This window comes from Thermobia domestica, chromosome 1 (assembly GCF_964235325.1).
Source record: "Thermobia domestica chromosome 1, izTheDome1.hap1.1, whole genome shotgun sequence".
In the NCBI taxonomy this organism is placed as follows: Eukaryota; Metazoa; Arthropoda; class Insecta; order Zygentoma; family Lepismatidae; genus Thermobia; species Thermobia domestica.
This window is the reverse complement of record NC_137454.1, coordinates 166465494-166482743: the sequence shown is the minus strand read 5'-3', so window position 1 is coordinate 166482743 and position 17250 is coordinate 166465494. Positions and strand designations below refer to the sequence as shown.

At 35.0% G+C, this 17250-nt stretch overlaps 1 protein-coding gene across 6 annotated transcripts in view; it reads left to right on the top strand.

Annotated features, from left to right (window-relative positions):
• Oat (Ornithine aminotransferase precursor) overlaps positions 1-17250 on the top strand; it is a 173155-nt gene that overhangs the window by 151609 nt on the left and 4296 nt on the right. The window contains exon 7 of one of the 6 annotated variants that reach the window (XM_081766091.1): positions 5106-5519. The exons of the other annotated variants lie outside the window; for them this stretch is intronic. Coding sequence (XP_081622217.1) covers positions 5106-5290 — 185 coding nt within the window. The 3' untranslated portion in view covers positions 5291-5519. Of the gene's footprint in view, positions 1-5105; positions 5520-17250 lie in introns of those variants that run through there. 6 annotated transcript variants of the gene reach the window in all.

The window sequence follows — 17250 nt, the reverse complement described above, 5'->3', positions numbered from 1 at the left end:
ACCTCTGGTGCGTGAGGTTCCTGGTTCAATCCGAGCTCGCGCCAAGCAGGCTTTGTGCTGGGAAAACACTGGGTGCGTAGGTTTTTCTTGAGGTTCGTTCGTTTCTTACACTTTCTTCAAGTCCACCATTTCGTTCATCATCACAATCTTCCTTAGCCTTGAAGCATAATTGGGCGGAGTTATGCAACAACCATTCAACCCACAACGAGTCAGTTTTGGGGAAATCGTAGTTATAGGTTTCTTTTTCCCCAAGATATTACCATATGTGGGTTAATTTTTCTCTTCATAGATGGCAGACCGATCGCAAACGCGTTACCAGGATTTTTTAATATGTTCCTTACATATGTTCTAACCCTCCAGCAGGGTTAACTCATTTTTTTTTTTTTAATTTTGTGGGTCGACTGGTTGTTGCATAACACCGCCCAATTGTATAACGTTAAACTTTTTAGAAAAGGGTTTTGTAAGTGGAAAACTCCCGAAAGAATCAATATTCGTGAAGTATTCTTGTTTGCGTTTTCTTCCTTCGCTAAATGGAAAGAAACAAAATTGAGAAAAGAATAATAGTTTCTACCGAATTTTAGACACAAATTTCTGAGGAGAAAAGACAAATGGCTTTAAATCTTGAAGGGACTTCTTTATAGCCCAAGGTTCCGTACGATACAAAACCTATTCCTGCGGGAGCTCAAGCAATCATTTCAGACAACTATTATAAGGTGTTAAATTTCCTAGTGTTATTGCAATTTGCTTGTTCGTAATTTAAAAAATAAAAATAAAAAAAAATAGTTGAGGCAGGATAATGTTCTGGATATCTTTGACTAAATGTTCATTCATAAGAGCGAATTCATCTATAATTTGGAGTTTCATCGTTTAACTCGACTCCTAATCGGGCACAGCAAAAGCTGATGTGTGAAGTAGTGTGTTATATGGAAGTTATTTTGAAAGAATAAACAAATAAATAACTAAGATAAAAAATATTTGTTAGATAGTCTTTCCTTGGCTTTATTGAAATAAACCAGAGGATTGCGGAGATTTCGGTTGAAGTAATCTTGAATTCGGAAGAAATAAATATAAAAGGTTGTCAGTTTCAGTTTCAATAGTGTGATGGCAGGACATAGAAGCGGTACTAAGGAAAGAATTAAGGATGAAAATAATCGAGCAGTGTTGTAAATTGTGATAATTACTCGCTCAACTTTATGTGTACATAGAGTAAAATAGATCCATTGATGGTGACGTCTTTCGTAATAATCGAAACATTACTCATCTTTTCCGCACGTTCAACAGATTTCTGGAAGAAACTGAATATTATCGTTTTTGTTTTCAAGTCAGAGTTTAAAAACCTAGGAGGAGTGCAAGAGTGGAAGTTGTGAAATCTTTAGTAACTGCATTAAAGGGATGCTTTCGGTACTTCAAGCTTTGATAAATGATGAGGACGAAAAAAATGAAATAAGAAATAATGACACAGGTATACATAAACAGGAATTAAAAACTTCCAACACTGAGATCACACAGAGATAAATGAACTATTGTAATCAGTGCCTGATATGCCTTTTTTTTCCACTCCAGAAACAGCATCTCATTTCCGAAGTTTCTCTAGGAAGGGTCCAGCATTATAAGACCTTAAAGATAAGAACGAATGTTGAATAAAATATAAGATCCTCTACAAATAAAACACTTTTCTATATCTTCCAATGTCATCGTCCTGGTACTATGTAGCAACGAACTTATAACGAACATTGTAAATATGTACGGACACTTTCTTTTTCTTTTCAGTTACGACTCTGAAGTAGCAATGATGCGGTATCAGAACCTCTGCAATCCACTTGAGTCCAGTTTCGTTTCATTCTTTCTGGTTCTAATGAGAAACTCGATTCGTAATAAAGGAAATGCTATTTAGCACGTCTTCTTTTCTTAAAATATAAATAGGTCTGAAGTTTGAAGATCACTGTGGCGTTCCTAATACATTCTTTATTTCTGGCAGATATATGTTGTTAGTCTTGCCAATGTTACGACTCATGGCTTGAAACGTACATTAATAAATCACTGACTCTTCATTGTTCTTAAAAAATTAGAATTTGAAGTAACGAAGAATAAAATTGAACATGCTGAAAAAAAATAAGTTAAAGATACTGATCCTGTATCTCCTATTATGGACAAATTTTGAAAAAATCCTTTAGACAATACAACTTCATGAAACATCGAATGATCTTTCAGGCTACAAGAGTCGTAACGGACTCCTTTATTTTATCAGGGGTCAATCAATCTGTGTGTTCATATCAGAACTCGTATATCGGCTAAAACAAGTATTTCTAATAAAATTACAGAACATTTTAGGAACTCCTAACGTATTGACTTTCCAACTTCAGAATTATATAAATGTTTGAAGGGAACAGATGCATTAAATAGAACTTCTTTATTATTTAGAATCAAGTTTTCATTATTTTTCTCTGTATCAGAATCAAGAGGACAAAACTGAATTTGGATTCAGGCGAATTGGATAAGTGCTAGTAATCAATCTGACATTTTGAGAGTCGTAACTGAAAGAATGAATCCACATACGTTTAACTAATTCATCACAAGTTAACACATCTATTAGGACCAGTATATTGAAAGAAGACAAAAGTGCTTTTATTTATGTTTTGGTTATTTTTATGGACGATTCCATATCCTGTTCAAGTTTTGTTTATTACATTTTCACCCTTGATAATGCTAGACGTTGTACAATAAAAATTCGGATTCTGTTTCTGCGTATTAAAATTCTATCCCAGGTGAACATTAATTAATATAGGTTCCGAACTTTGTTGATATTTCGTAACGAAATTTTCATTTTAATTGAGCGAGTTCAGAAGACAGTGCAAGTGAACTTATACGTTACCGCCCTGGATTTAGAATGTCTCAGAATCATAGTTTTGCAGAGAAGAAAGCTTTAGTCAATGAGTTACGGGATGAAGGATACGCTCACTGTAGAAGTAGAGTTTTGAGCTTGAGAAATATCAAAGATGAAAGGTGATGATTTCTGGCCAGAGCTGGACGGAAAGTGGATTAACCATTAGACAAAAAATGGAAGAGGTTATGAAGTAAGCATTCTACTCTTTTCACATAGAAGTGAAAATTGTTTGATGGCAGAGATCGAGCCTCTTTAGCCGCCTTAAAAAAAGGAAAACAGACTTTAGACGAAAGCTACAACCGTGAATTGTTGGGCAGTAATTTTATTAAGAAATTTTGGCGGCAGAGTGTTGTTTTCGATGCACACTACATACACTGGAAGGTAATGGATGCATACATACATTGAAGGGCATCCCAATCTCATTCTGAAGTATGATCCCCCCCCCCTTCCCTCGTAATCTGATCACTAGATCCAAAATACTGACCATTCCGATTTCCACTGTTAGCTACAAGAGATTATTCATAAAGCCAAAATTGATTCTTTATTACTCAGAGCATGAATGAAATAAAATAGATTACGTGATCTTACCCTGAAGTTTACAGAGAGAAACAGTATATTAAAATGATATTATAATAATGAAGACACAATAGATAAGTTTGCAAGAATAAGAGCAAGAAAAATGATATTGTAAATTGTTTGCAAGGTTTTTTGTCTGTCTCCATAGTCAAAATCGTGTTTAATTCTTTAAGAATACAAAGGATATAATTGACACATTTACCGTAAATATTTTGTAGTAGATAGTATCGTACGTTATCGGCGACTATAAGCAGCACAATACAATGCTAACACGCTACCTCCTTCCTCCGCTTCCACCTTGAAACAAAAGTTATAGGAGTGCTTGCAGTGCTACTATCTGGATATCCAATGTAACTATTTCGAGTATCTTACATTAGTCAATTACAGTATGCTTTTTTACCCTAAAACAAGTTAAATAGAAAAAAAGAAAGAAATAACCACATGTCAATGGTAAAAGTGCCCACACTTGAATAAATTTCCAATTGCGCTTTTTGTACTAATTTTAGAACGCCAAATCCAATGGAACTATTTTTAAACATACCTGTTATTGGAATCCTGAGAAAAATGGTCTCAAATTTGGGTTATGTACCGGGTGTATCAAAAGTCCAGGGCCAACTCCGTTGTAAGTAAAGATACGAGAAAATGGAAAGAAAGTAAAATTACTGGAAATGGATGGTTTTCAATTAAAGTGATGGGATTGTTCCAATCGCGTCAGCCATTTGGGCTTCATATTCGTAAGCCGCCCTTTATTAAATGGAGAAAAGCAGCATTGCCCTGAACAAATTTGAGTTGGACAATATCGTGCTGGTGAATTTTCACGAACTTCTCCCGTTTCATCTCACTATTTTCACGCCACTAACTTATTCATAATCATTCACCATCCGTCTCTTTTAACGTTCAAGCATAAGTGAGGGACGTTAAAGTAATTATTCCATTATATGTGATATTTGCGTTACTACTATTAATTCGTTAGTCGTTTCAAAATTAAAAGTACAACAATGTAAATGTATGAATCGCTGTAATCGTGGAAGAAGTAATGCAAGTTTTTTCTTACTTTTTCTATGTATGCTCAGTGGTAGAGCGTTCACCTCTGGTCCTTGGGGTCCCGCCAAGTGAACTTTGTGGTGGACAAACACCGTGTGCGTGGGTTTCCTCGCGGTTCTCCCGTTTCGTCCCACTTTCTTCATTCCACCATTTCATTCATTACTTATCATCACCGTCTCCTTTAGCCTAACCGGCACAACCGTGGGACGTAAAACTTAGAGATTTCATTTCATTTCATTTTTTTCCTATGTATGCTTTTGCCACAAGTAAATCATATATAGAATTTATAGATTGCTTACATATTGTAGGTAACACGTCTTATAGATGTAAAATTATCAATACATCTTAGAATCTAAGTCCAGCGAAAATTTAAGTATTACATGGAAAATATAGAGACAACAATAGCGAAGTACGAAGTATTATTTTTGCGAATTATTTTAAAATGTACTTGAGAATTGATTTTACTATATTTGGAGTCTGGAATCAAAAATTTAAAAATTTCTTGTAATATTAAAAACATAATATTCATAGCATAGGTATGTATTTTTCTGTAGGATCTGTTTTAACTCACGATTCAAATTTTGTCACTCATTTTATATAGAATTCGATGCGTATGAAATTTGTCTAAAGTTGAGAGATAATGGTTTGTTGGCAAAGCATACTCGAAGTACAATAATACGTCTGGCTCCACCGTTAGTTATCAACGAAGAACAGCTGTGTGACTGCATAGATATTATTAAGTGCACATTTGAACAAGTCGCTTCAGAAAAGAGATGCAAAAAGTAAAATATTCTGAAAATTTTATTTGCTACATACTGTATTCTGAAAATTTTATTTGCTACATACTGTATTTTGAAAATTTTATTTGCTACACACTGTTTTCATTTTCATTTGTGGAATTATTTTTTGAAAAAATTTCGAACCCGACGGAAGTCAGTATGAACCGAATCATTTATATTTCAGTTTTGTATACATGATATGTTAATAAAATGTTTTCAATAACAGTTTGAGATAATTGTCGCTTTTTGTAGTAAGTTCCGTTTATGTGTAGTCTTAATAATAATAATAATTTTAAAAGCCACAGGTTTTTCCTGTGTAAATCTTCTATTGTTATTCATATAGGATTATATAATGCAGACTTTTATGTCTTCCAAATTGTACACAAGTATGTACCGTACTAACTTGTGCACCAGTTAATGTAAATACAGATCTTTTAAATGAAGGAATGAGAGGACATATTTAACTAATAAAGTATTTTCCCTGTATAGGTAACGATCAGTATCATGACTATATGTATTCGTATTTGTTCTCAGCAAAAAAAGTTTAATAGTAATTATTCAGCTGACCAGTTGATGATCTTTGTCATATCAAGCTAGTCAGTTCTCCCGCTATCTATATAAAATTGTGAGCAGGAAAATCCTATTCTGGGTGGCTTCTCAGCGTACATGTTACAGCCTTCCGGATTGCTGGAATGTCTTATCTCGCTTCTGTTTCAGCGGTATCCTCATAGGGGAAATATAAAGAAATCACATGGCGACAGATTGGGCACATGTGAAGATATGCAAGAGCAGAGATACGATGTTTGGCCAGGTATATCTGTATCAATGCGGCAGTATTACCACCCTACATTATTGAGTGATGCCCACAAGCCAGATCGGTAGCTCCGAATTTCCTGATGCGAATAGAGACTTTATGAGTCATGGACAATTATCTATTAGTAAGGTACAAATTCTTTTAACATCGCATCTTTTGTGTCAATAAATCCGCTCAATCTTGTTGTTTTTGGTGGTTGCCGATTTATTTCCTTCCCATTCTGTACTTGGTTGCCGCTTCGTATAAGGATCATATTCGTAGCACCAACTTTCACTTTTCTTCGACAGTAAAGTTGGATTCATATCCTGTAGCATCGTTCTGGTTTCCTTCTGATCTTGTCCGTGTGCATTAAGCTTCCGTTTCTCTAAATCGTCGCGTAAAATTTGACTCCGGTCCTATTTAAGTTTAGTACGTCTTGATATCGTGCTAACAGTAATACAACGGTTTTTCTCAAAATCGATTTCTCACATGTTCACACATTGTCAGTAATATGTACTTTGAAAACCAGGCTGATAGTCTACCACTGAACTCTGCCCTCGCAAAACCTTTTATTTCTCGATAATTTCTAGTGACAATAAACTTCCTGTATCATATTCCATGTTTCCGTAGGTGTTTTCCCTAGCTTAAGAAAGAAATTAATATTAGTTCGCTACTTTAGTTCACCGTCTATCATGTTAATGTTGTAGTTCCAATTAAATGCCTCGGATTTAATTTTTTGTTGGAGAGCATTAAACGCATTATAGTGGTTCGCAGGGAGTAATCTACACCCCCCCCCCCTAACACAACCCAAATTTCTTTACACACATCCCTGGATGGAAAAGGAATACTCCCCCAAATCCAATTGTATCAATCGGTATCATATAGGTTATTTATTACATCAAGTTAAAAAAGGTTTAGCGTTTAGGAAAGAAGACAATATTCTTATTTATTTATTTCACTTCAAAATACGAAGCGACCTCGTTCTCATGTATGGCTTCGAGAACCACATGACCTCATTGTTTCGGGCGGTGTTTCGATCAAAACAATTGACAAAACAGACCCGCTCATACCTACCCTCCTGGGCTCCGCAGTCGTTTCCGAGAAAATAGTTTGATGGGCAGATGCAGATGACTGAAATTGGCAACGTCTTGAGCGGTCATTCACCTACCTCTTCCTCAATAAGGAAAAATGTGACAATATACAGTAATAATAAGCCTTTACCAGATTCAGTTGGTAAGTGCTACTCTGCAAGTAGTGTATCAAGGGATGGAAGTTAGAAGGGTGTAGTCAAAACGTTTTTAGAAATGAAGATATCGATCGAAGAAAGAATTACTGAGTCTAGTGTTATGCTGGAACGCATTTGTCGCTAGCTTAATTTTTTGTAAAGTATATTTTTATTCACGTAAATTCATTGAGCGAATTATTAAAATTAGGCTACATTACAAAAAGACAAAACAGAAAGATACAAAATATTTGTAAACTGAAAAACTGGATTTTTGGAAAACAAATCAATGAATAATTTTCTTATGAAAGATATTCAGAGTCAGTAACGTAGTCAGGAAGGGGCAGGAGCGGAGATTAAGAGATCAAATAATATTACAACAATTAACGTTAACAACAGAGTTAGAACATTAAAATAGTGAAATTGCAACTATGTACAGGGTGTCCGAGAAGTCCTTCCCTGATTACAGAAATTGATAACTCAGGCTAGAAATAAGATAGAAATATGAAACTGGTGTTGAATTGTTTACAAACTATAAAAGTTTTTGTCTGTGTTAGGTTTGTTCTGTTTTACCAAGTCTCAATTTTGTTTGTTTTAGGTTTGTAGGACGTAAGTAAGAAGCCCAAGAAGCCATGCCAACCAACCAGGAGAAGGCACAGTGTGTCCACTCTCCTGACATAACCCCATTAGACTTCTTTTTATGGGGTTATGTCAAGGATGAGGTCTACCGAACACGTGTACCAGATCTTGAAACCCTGCAGCAACGAATAACCACAGTCGTTGCATCGATCCCTCCAGTGATGTTGGCTAATGTGTGGATGGAAATTGAATATCGCCTAGATGTGCTACGTGCTACCAAGGGTGCTCATGTGGAAGTGTACTGATGTGACCAAAACTTTTATAGTTTGTAAACAATTCAACACCAGTTTCATATTTCTATCTTATTTCTAGCCTGAGTTATCAATTTCTGTAATCAGGGAAGGACTTCTCGGACACCCTGTACATTATTAATTACTAAACGAATATGATTTCAGCATGGGACGAGGGAATTTTTTCCCAATTAATATTTTTTTAAAAAAAAATCACTCACTAAAACTTACTGGGAGTGAATAAATTGAAATAATGGCAGAATTTTGCAAAATGATTACAATAATTCGTATGTAATCAATTCATATGTAATTACTGGGTAAAATAGTGGTGGTTAATTCCTAATACAGTGAAATCTCTCTTAACGGGTATCTCTCAATAGTGGACACCTTCATAAGAGGACAAACTTTCTTATTCTTCAGTGCCATAAATATGTGTGATGTGGTGTTGTGAGAGAGAACTTTTCCTTTCAAGGACACCTCTCATTTACGGACAAATAATCGTGTTCCACCAAAGTCCGTTTCGAGAGGTTTCACTGTATTACTTACTTTAATAACAAATGCTCAAATGTGTAAACTTCCTTTATTGAACCTACTACTGGGAAGAGCTGATATTAGTAGTATTGTAATAGTTGCGTAACAAAATATACTGTTTTCTTTGAGTTTGTTTAAAAATGTATATCACTATTCTGAGAGCACCCCCTTTTATTTTGAACACCTACCCAAGTAAAAATTTCTGGCGTACTTACTGGTGGTTCGGATTCAACCTTAAACCGTAAGTCCATCTCATATAGCTTTGCTGCTGAAATGGGATGATAAACTTCAACAAAAAAGCAAACTTGCAGCAACAGAATGATCATTGTTTCTAAGCGCAGCCCTGCCACCTGTTAAATTACAAACTGGAAAGATGAGAGTAAATCAGACAAAATATTAATTTTGTAAAGAGACTGAAGTAGACAAAGATGGCATCTATAGCTTTTTAATATTATGTTTAATGGTTAGTGGTTGAATTAAAGAGTTTAGCCTTTAATCACACAAAATGTCGCTGAAACGAACCCCAGTACAGTAAAACTTCAGTAATCTCAACCCCGATAAGTTGGGCTTTTCCCCCGAAATTTTCTTAATCCGGACAAGAAAAAAAAAATGCATAGTTTGAAATGTAGCTACAAGTCAAACATCGTATCCATCATGTAGTTCAGTGACGGTTAAGAATAATGTACTGTATTTACCCATTGTTGGCAAATACACTATACTGTACAGTTGGCAGTGTACTACACTACACAGTACAGTGGTATTTTATGTATTTAGGGCTATCCCCTTTAATAAATTAATTCTGTTTACACCATAATAAACGTGTTTTGTTGCTATAAACAGAGCTTGAATGCACTTTCTACTGTTCTTAGACTATTTCAGTTATTCCGGAGTTCCGTTAATGCTGTCAACTTATTTCCTAATTAGTTTGGATTAACGAGGTTTTATTTTATAACGAAATGTTCAAACTTCCGAAATTATTTTTAGGCTCCTTCCCTTATTTAATGTGTGCTAAAACATTTCATTTTAACCAATTTCGACCTTTCGGTTTAGCGAATGAAAATTTCGTATTTTTGCCTATATTAACTTTATTTCAAAAATTGAAATTCATGCTGTTGTATAATATAAATATGTTTCTTATTACATTATTTTATTTTTCAGATAATACGTGAAGTAACTAAAGGTGTATTAATTTATCATTCTGCTTACAGGTTTCTATAATTCGTGAATCTGTAAATTTCCAATCTTTCCACTCTTGCCTGGAGTCTTGGTCACAGAGGTTAAAAACAAGAAGAAAAAGAATTATTAATTTTTTTCGATATTAATTTAGCCGAAATTTAGTTATGACTACAGATGGACAGAAATATAGAAACACCTGAAAAATTGCACATTACCTTTATTAATAGCGAGTAGAAGAACCTTTGGCATGCAAAACGGCATGCAGTCAACGGGGAATGGAGAAGTACAGGTCGCATATGGTTGTCAAAGGCATGTTGTACCATTCTTCCGCCAAAGCATTTGCAAGTTGTTCTAGAGACGACGGGTAGCGGACTCGCACCTTGGTCTCCAAAACTGACCACAAGGGTTCAATGATATTAAGGTCTGGCGATTGTGGAGGCCATGGGAGATGTGGCCGATGTGAACTGTATGAACAGGGGCTCTGTCATCGTGAAACACGGCATTACCTCTGGGAACAAGGTTTACACCATGGGATGCAGCTGGTCACTCAAAATGGTTACGTAGTCCTTGGCAGTGACATGTCCATGAAGGGTGATAATGGGTTCTGCAGAATACCAGGATATGGCTGCCCAAATCATCACTAAACTATTGCCATGCTTCACTCTTTGTAACAGAAGTCTGTATCGTACGCTTGTGCTGGCGTTCTCTACACATAAACTCAGCCAGCAGTTGGAAATAATGTAAAGGAAGACTCATCCGACTAGATGACAGTCTTCCATTGCTCCATTGTCCAGTTTTTATGGGCATTGCACCCTGTCTCCGTATAGCGGCATGGTCAACAGTCATGAGTGGTTGGGAATTGCAGACCTACCATAACTACTTTGCTTGTGGAGTTCTCTTCCGACTGTTTTGACGCTAACAGGGTTTGTAAGCACAGCATTCAGCACAGCTGAGACTTTTGGCGCCATGGTGAAGATATGGTTGGTCATAATCCTACCCAAAGTGCATTTGTTTCTGTCACGCAACACGTACTTGCGTCCACGCTGGTGCTTCGCTGATGCGTTTTTCCGGAACACTCGTAGTCGTTCATGATATTCGAGATTGTTCCTCTTGACACACCAAACATTTCTGCTACTTTCGTCACGGAAGCTTCCACTATACGTACACCCACAATTTGCTCTCTTTGAAACTCTGTCAGCTCAGACATGATACACGATAACCTATATGGACCGGTCGCTGAACTGTAACTGGCCCGGGCCAAGTTGTATACCTCACAAGATGTGTCAGTGACTACAGCGATACCTACCATTCAGACGCTAATCGTGTTTGAAATGGCTATCTCTTTTATACCAGGTGTTTGCGTATTATTTGTCCACCCCCTGTGTGTTTCATATGTTAATCAACACTGGAACCTTCAAATCAATTCTGTGCCGTATTTACTGAATTCTCGCACATATATCACAGATTAATACTTAATGCTACCATAAAAAAATAACATGCAATAATTGTGGTTCCGACAATTGACGCTACTGCTTTATTCATCATCTGTCATACGCGTTACTTCTTCTAGAATACCTTATTCCTTCTGTAAACTCCATTTTATCCTGCACCGCACGTCGAAATTAAAATCAACAAAAATAACTATTTCAGACTAAGTAACTTCATCTTCATAACCGGATTCTCAGTTTCCACACTTGGTCCGATTATTTCATTTACTTTACCTACAATATGGTGGCTATTTTTCATATATACGCACGATCTGTCAGGCAGGATAGCGGTTTGAACGCAACCAGTGAGCATTATTCTATTAAATAAGCTTTACGTATCTTCCAATGCAAAAAGGCAAAATAGAAGCCCAAAGTTTAAAATCAACTAATAAACGTTACGTTCATATCTCTGCCTTATCATTTTGTTTAATCACGTCGCATTACGAGTTCATTCTTTGTCTTTTGTTCGTAAAACAGTGAGTGTATATTAGTATTCCTGTTACCTTTTTAACAATAATATGGGTAAAAAGAAACAACAGCAATTTTGTTCAAAAGAAAAACACAAGATACTTCTGAAAGTGGAGAAAGAAGAGATCGAAAAATTCAGTATTACAAAATTCAACTATAATAAAGTATGTAATTTCGGAGGTTCCGAAATCTTCGTCATATCGATGTTTTACTGTGTATTGAAAATTCCTAAATGATTCTTCTGTTAGAGCATACTCATGGCTTTATGGTTAGCATATGTGTCTTCTGCTTTTACGCGCCGAAGTTTATTAGTAGTTCCAAAGAAGACAAGTTACTACTATCAATTTCTGTGCAAACATTTTAGATGTCCAAGTACATCCTATGGTACAGATGTTACTCCCTAACAATAACATAGTCTTCCAAAATAACAATGCTCCAACACAGAGTGAGGTTTCAGAAACATCAGAATTTTAACTCCAACACTTCCTGGTTCATTCAATTCCTGAACCTGAACGTTATTTAATATTTATGATCAGTTTTAGAGCAGCGAGTCCAGCGCAGATTTCTTCCTCCGTCATCGCTGAAGCAGCGCAGTGCTGTATTGCATGAATAATAATCCATTATTCCTCTATAAACGATTCACGAGTTGAATGACTCAATTGCACTGTGAATACAAGCTGTACTACAGTCTAATGATTGTTCAATGGGTATTGTTTGTTGTTTGTTTTAAGTTTTGCCTCCCTTTTCAATACGGAGACTAGAGATGTGAACCTACAGTTTGAGGTAGAATCCATTGTCTGATGAAGGCGATGGTACATTGCCAAAACAGTTATTCAAGTGTTGTTTACATATAGGGTGGGCACAAAGTCGCTTTCCCCAATATGTGAAGAGATGTTTTGGGGATAACGATTTTTTGACCACCCTATATATTTAGTGCTTTAGTTAGTTCTGTTTTATTAATACTGTAGAATCCGAATCACCCTAGTATGTTCAAATTTTAACGCTTTTCCACTGGGAATGGAATTCGGAACCACATGTAATAAAGGCGCACGTGCTATTCACTAGACCAGCGGGAAGATTCAATGAGATCGTGGTAAATTACATTTTGTTGATTCCATTGTTTTAATAACGTATATAACTTTGGTAAACCCTTTGTAAATTATAAAGCCATGTAACTCTTAAGTATAATTTATTACATGGGTAGAACCTTTCGCGTGTTTGGATTTTTTGGTTATCTGGTTCTTTAGTTTTAGGTATTCATATAATAATTTGGTTATTATATTAACAATATTCTTTATTAAGTATATAGTAGTAAAATTAAAAGTCAGAATTTAAAATTTTCAGAGTAAAAACAATGCAATATTAATTTACCTCGTATTTCGCTTAGATTTTTTTCCCTTAAGATGAACTGTATGAGATAATGGAACATTCGGAGTCAGATATCGATAATAACTAAAGCTGATGCTTTAAAAATTTTTAAATCAAAAAATAAAGCATTCATAAAATTGTTGGAGACAAATGCCTAAAAGAGCCATATTCTCTTTGTGTGAGACTATTATGAAGATAGATGAGTATATTTAACAGTGGAACTCGTCTGAAAATTTAATATAGTCCTTCTGAATGGAAACCACTATGTGGAATAATAACAGTAAAGTAAGTGCATTTATATATATATATATATATATATATATATATATATATATATATATATATATATATATATATATATATATATGTATGTGTGTGTGTGTGTGTGTGTTAGTTTGATAGTAATCTTCTCATACAGTTGTAGTTCGAATGCAGGTTTCTCTATTTAGAACATAAAAAGTAGTGTTTTTCAATAATATATTTTTACCAGCCAGATCTATTATTTTGCTTCTTAGTAATTGTAAGATTGATTGTAGACTATAGAAACGGTCTTTAATATAATTGGCTTTAATTTTTCATAACGTTAATACAGTATTTAAAGGTGATTTTGGCATTAAGTAGGTTTTATTAACGAAGTGTTTATCTTCAAGTTAGCGTAAAGGGTCATCCATTTGCACAAAATGCATTTGTGTCAATGTATATATATTTCCTGATTCGATCCAAATTCGCACCATAGAAAGTGTGTCTAATAATTTGAAGGACACAGACAAAACGACGAGAGTACTGATTCACAGTCTGTATTTGTTTGTAATGGGATGTCTAAAATATAATTCCCATAAATTACGATCTCCTTCATTAAGAAAACAGAAAACATTTATTGTGGCGTACTTTTTGTGGAAGAATAACATGTAATTTGTATTCTTAAGTGTAGGAAACTGACACCAAATTTTCAAATTATAGTTATTTATTTACAGTTTCAAAAACAACAGGATTGTATCATTTTTGTCTAATCATTACTTAAGTACCATGATGTGCAATTTTACGAGCTGTCGTCTACTTTATATTATCTTATTTCATTTTCCTTTCTTAATATCGTAATCCGTGCAGGTTTACTTTTGACACACCACTCAAAAGAATTGTAGGAGAAACATAATTCTTCACAAATTTCCTTCTTATTGCACCCTAAAAGATTAAAAAATATCTCACTTAGCATAGGTAAAATTCAAGGGGGCTATCCGAAGTAATTCTTGAAAATTTACAAATCTTTTTCGATTTGCGTATGAATACGGCTTCCGAATGTATGCCATAAAAACTATACTGCAAAAAATACGAATTAACCTGTGCTAGATGTGTACTGAAAAGCACGAATGCTATCTACCGAGTCAGAGCAGGGCGAAGTGCGAAAGGAGGAGGCGCGTCAGCGATGGTGGGTATACACATAAGCGAAGGTAGTGAAAAGAAGTGGTTTTTGGCAATGATACGAGTTTCAATAGCACTTGGCATGGTTTCATACTAGTAACGCTCCACTTGTAAACATTATATAAAACTTTTGTACACTATGCAGAAATACACCGCCGGTGAAAAATAGCATCTAATAGTGTTGTCTTTCATATGTGCTCACATACTTTATCCTTCGTAATGCACTTGTAATGATTTTACAGTAGTAGTCATACTTATAAAACTAAAATACAAGTGTATTACTTTGTATTTAATTTTGTGGCCTGCAGAAATTTGTTTCTTATAAATATGTCTTTTCATGAAAAGTATTCAAATTTACCTCTAAGAGTGCTATTATCTTGGTGCATGTCCAAATAATTCTACAGATCAATAATACGGATGCAAACTGATACGCCTTTAAAAATATTGTGAAAAACATGCACCAACCAGAGGCGTCATTTAGGGGATAGGAAGGGGCAATCGCCCCCTTCTGAGCTTTTGATTAATATAGATTTTATCAATAGAATAGTAGTAAATCAGTGAAAAACGCGGAGTTTTGCTTGTATCAAGGGGTCTTCCCCTCCCCCCAAGCAAAATCTGAAATGACGATCCTGGCACCAACTCTACAATAATTGTTTATATAGTCCCCTTCATGGCTAGACGAAACTTGCGAACCTGTGCAGGGTTGAACCTGTAGGGAGCAGGCGCAAAGCGCCAGTGAATATAAGCGTAAACGAAGATGCTTTGGAAACCACAGTAGCTCTCACTCTATGACTTAAATACACTAATCTCTCTACTAAGCCGAAGTGTTAGAAGTCTACTACCTTTCTCATCGCCCTGTGTGAGAAAGGAAATTTATGTTTTTCTTTAATGTTTGTTACTAAATCACCTCTTACTGTATCCATTATATGTTTCCCTTACATAATTAATGCCTTATTAACTGATTTGTGAAAATAAATGTGTATTGAAGCTATAATCATTCAATTCTTTTAGAGATACTTTATTTATTTTTAATTCTCATTTTATCATCCCACTCCTACTCCCTAAGTTCACTTTGTCAGGTGCGCGACACCCCTTGGTTCAATCCAGCTCGCGCCAAGTGAACTTTTTTATGGACAAACACCCTGTACAAATCTCCTCTTTCCTTCTAGTTTCTTAATTCACGTTTCGTTCACTATCATCATTGTCATCGCCTCTCTTGACCTCAGAGCATAATCGTTGAATACTAAACTGAAAAAGAAAAAAAAAAATTAAATTCGCAGATTCGCACAACAAGCAATTTCATGCTAACGGTTTATTACAAGTGGAATAGTTTCTGAATGTTGTAAAAAAAACTGCGGGTAAAAAATCAGTTTACATGAATGAAAACACTATGTTACTGAACGAAACAGGATCGCAGACTCCTGAGGAGCACTTCGTAGAATTTTTTTTTCTTTGGGTTCTCAGCATCCCACAAAACCAGCATGTTCGATATAATTCTAAGATATTCTAAATATGACTGTTATGAAATATGTCATGTAATTTGCATTTATTCTACTCTTGTCAGCTGTAACTCCATCTGGCCGCAATAGGTGTAACTACTTGATGAAAACTCGTGATTAACTGCTTATGTTTCAAAGTTAATCTACAATGTTGCCACATAGTAAATTTTCAGTTCTCTGTAACGGTTGAAGGAGGCCACGGAGAGCATTTTATCATATAGCATTTTGGTTTTGAGTTGTAGAATAGTGCTCTGTGGTCCGTGGGCGCCAATTTTAGAACACCTGATATATATATGTACGTATAGTATAAATGTATTACAATACTTCCTTTTTTCAACCAATTTCCTCCATTTACCTTTCGCAATAGAAAAATAAGAAACAAAGGTATACTCATTCATAAAGAAATGTTTAAACACAAGAGAACATTGGTTTCGTATGACACTCTTTCACTGTGTTTTCATAATGTATGTGTAATTTCATGATATTCTCTAATACAAACTGTGCAATAAAATGAAACACTATACATGATACGTACAGTACTTCATTTTCTTGTACAGCTTTTATTAGAGAATATCATTAAATTATATGTACGTATCAATTCGATAGTGCATGTTAACTACATTAATGAAGTTTCTTCCTCTTACAGTGGCTCTGCTGTACGTGGAAAGTACTATTTAATAAAATGGTAAAAATATTATCGAGATCCACCCAATGACATGAAAAACCCGTCCACTTTTTTAAAATTTACATTTAGATAATATTTTTTCAAAACAATGAACTACAAACCAAGTTTACAAGTAGTAAATACCGTACTGTTGAGAGAAATCAAACAATAAGTACAGTTTGCTTCTAAACGGTTAATGTTTTTCATGTGCAATACATAAATTAATAATAAAAAAGACTATTCCAGCAGAATAAAAGCTATCAACTCCTATCAGATTGGTAACGAACGACGTATATTTTAACACCATAAAAATTTGTTTCCCGAGAAAAGTGCGCATGATAATTCAAGTTAAAATATGTCATTTTGTTCTTCTTAACGTAACTTATTGATTATATACACAAGGGTGGAAATAGAATTTCAGAACTAAGTGGACGGTCCTTAATAGATATTGTTTTATCGGCCGGGGCTGCA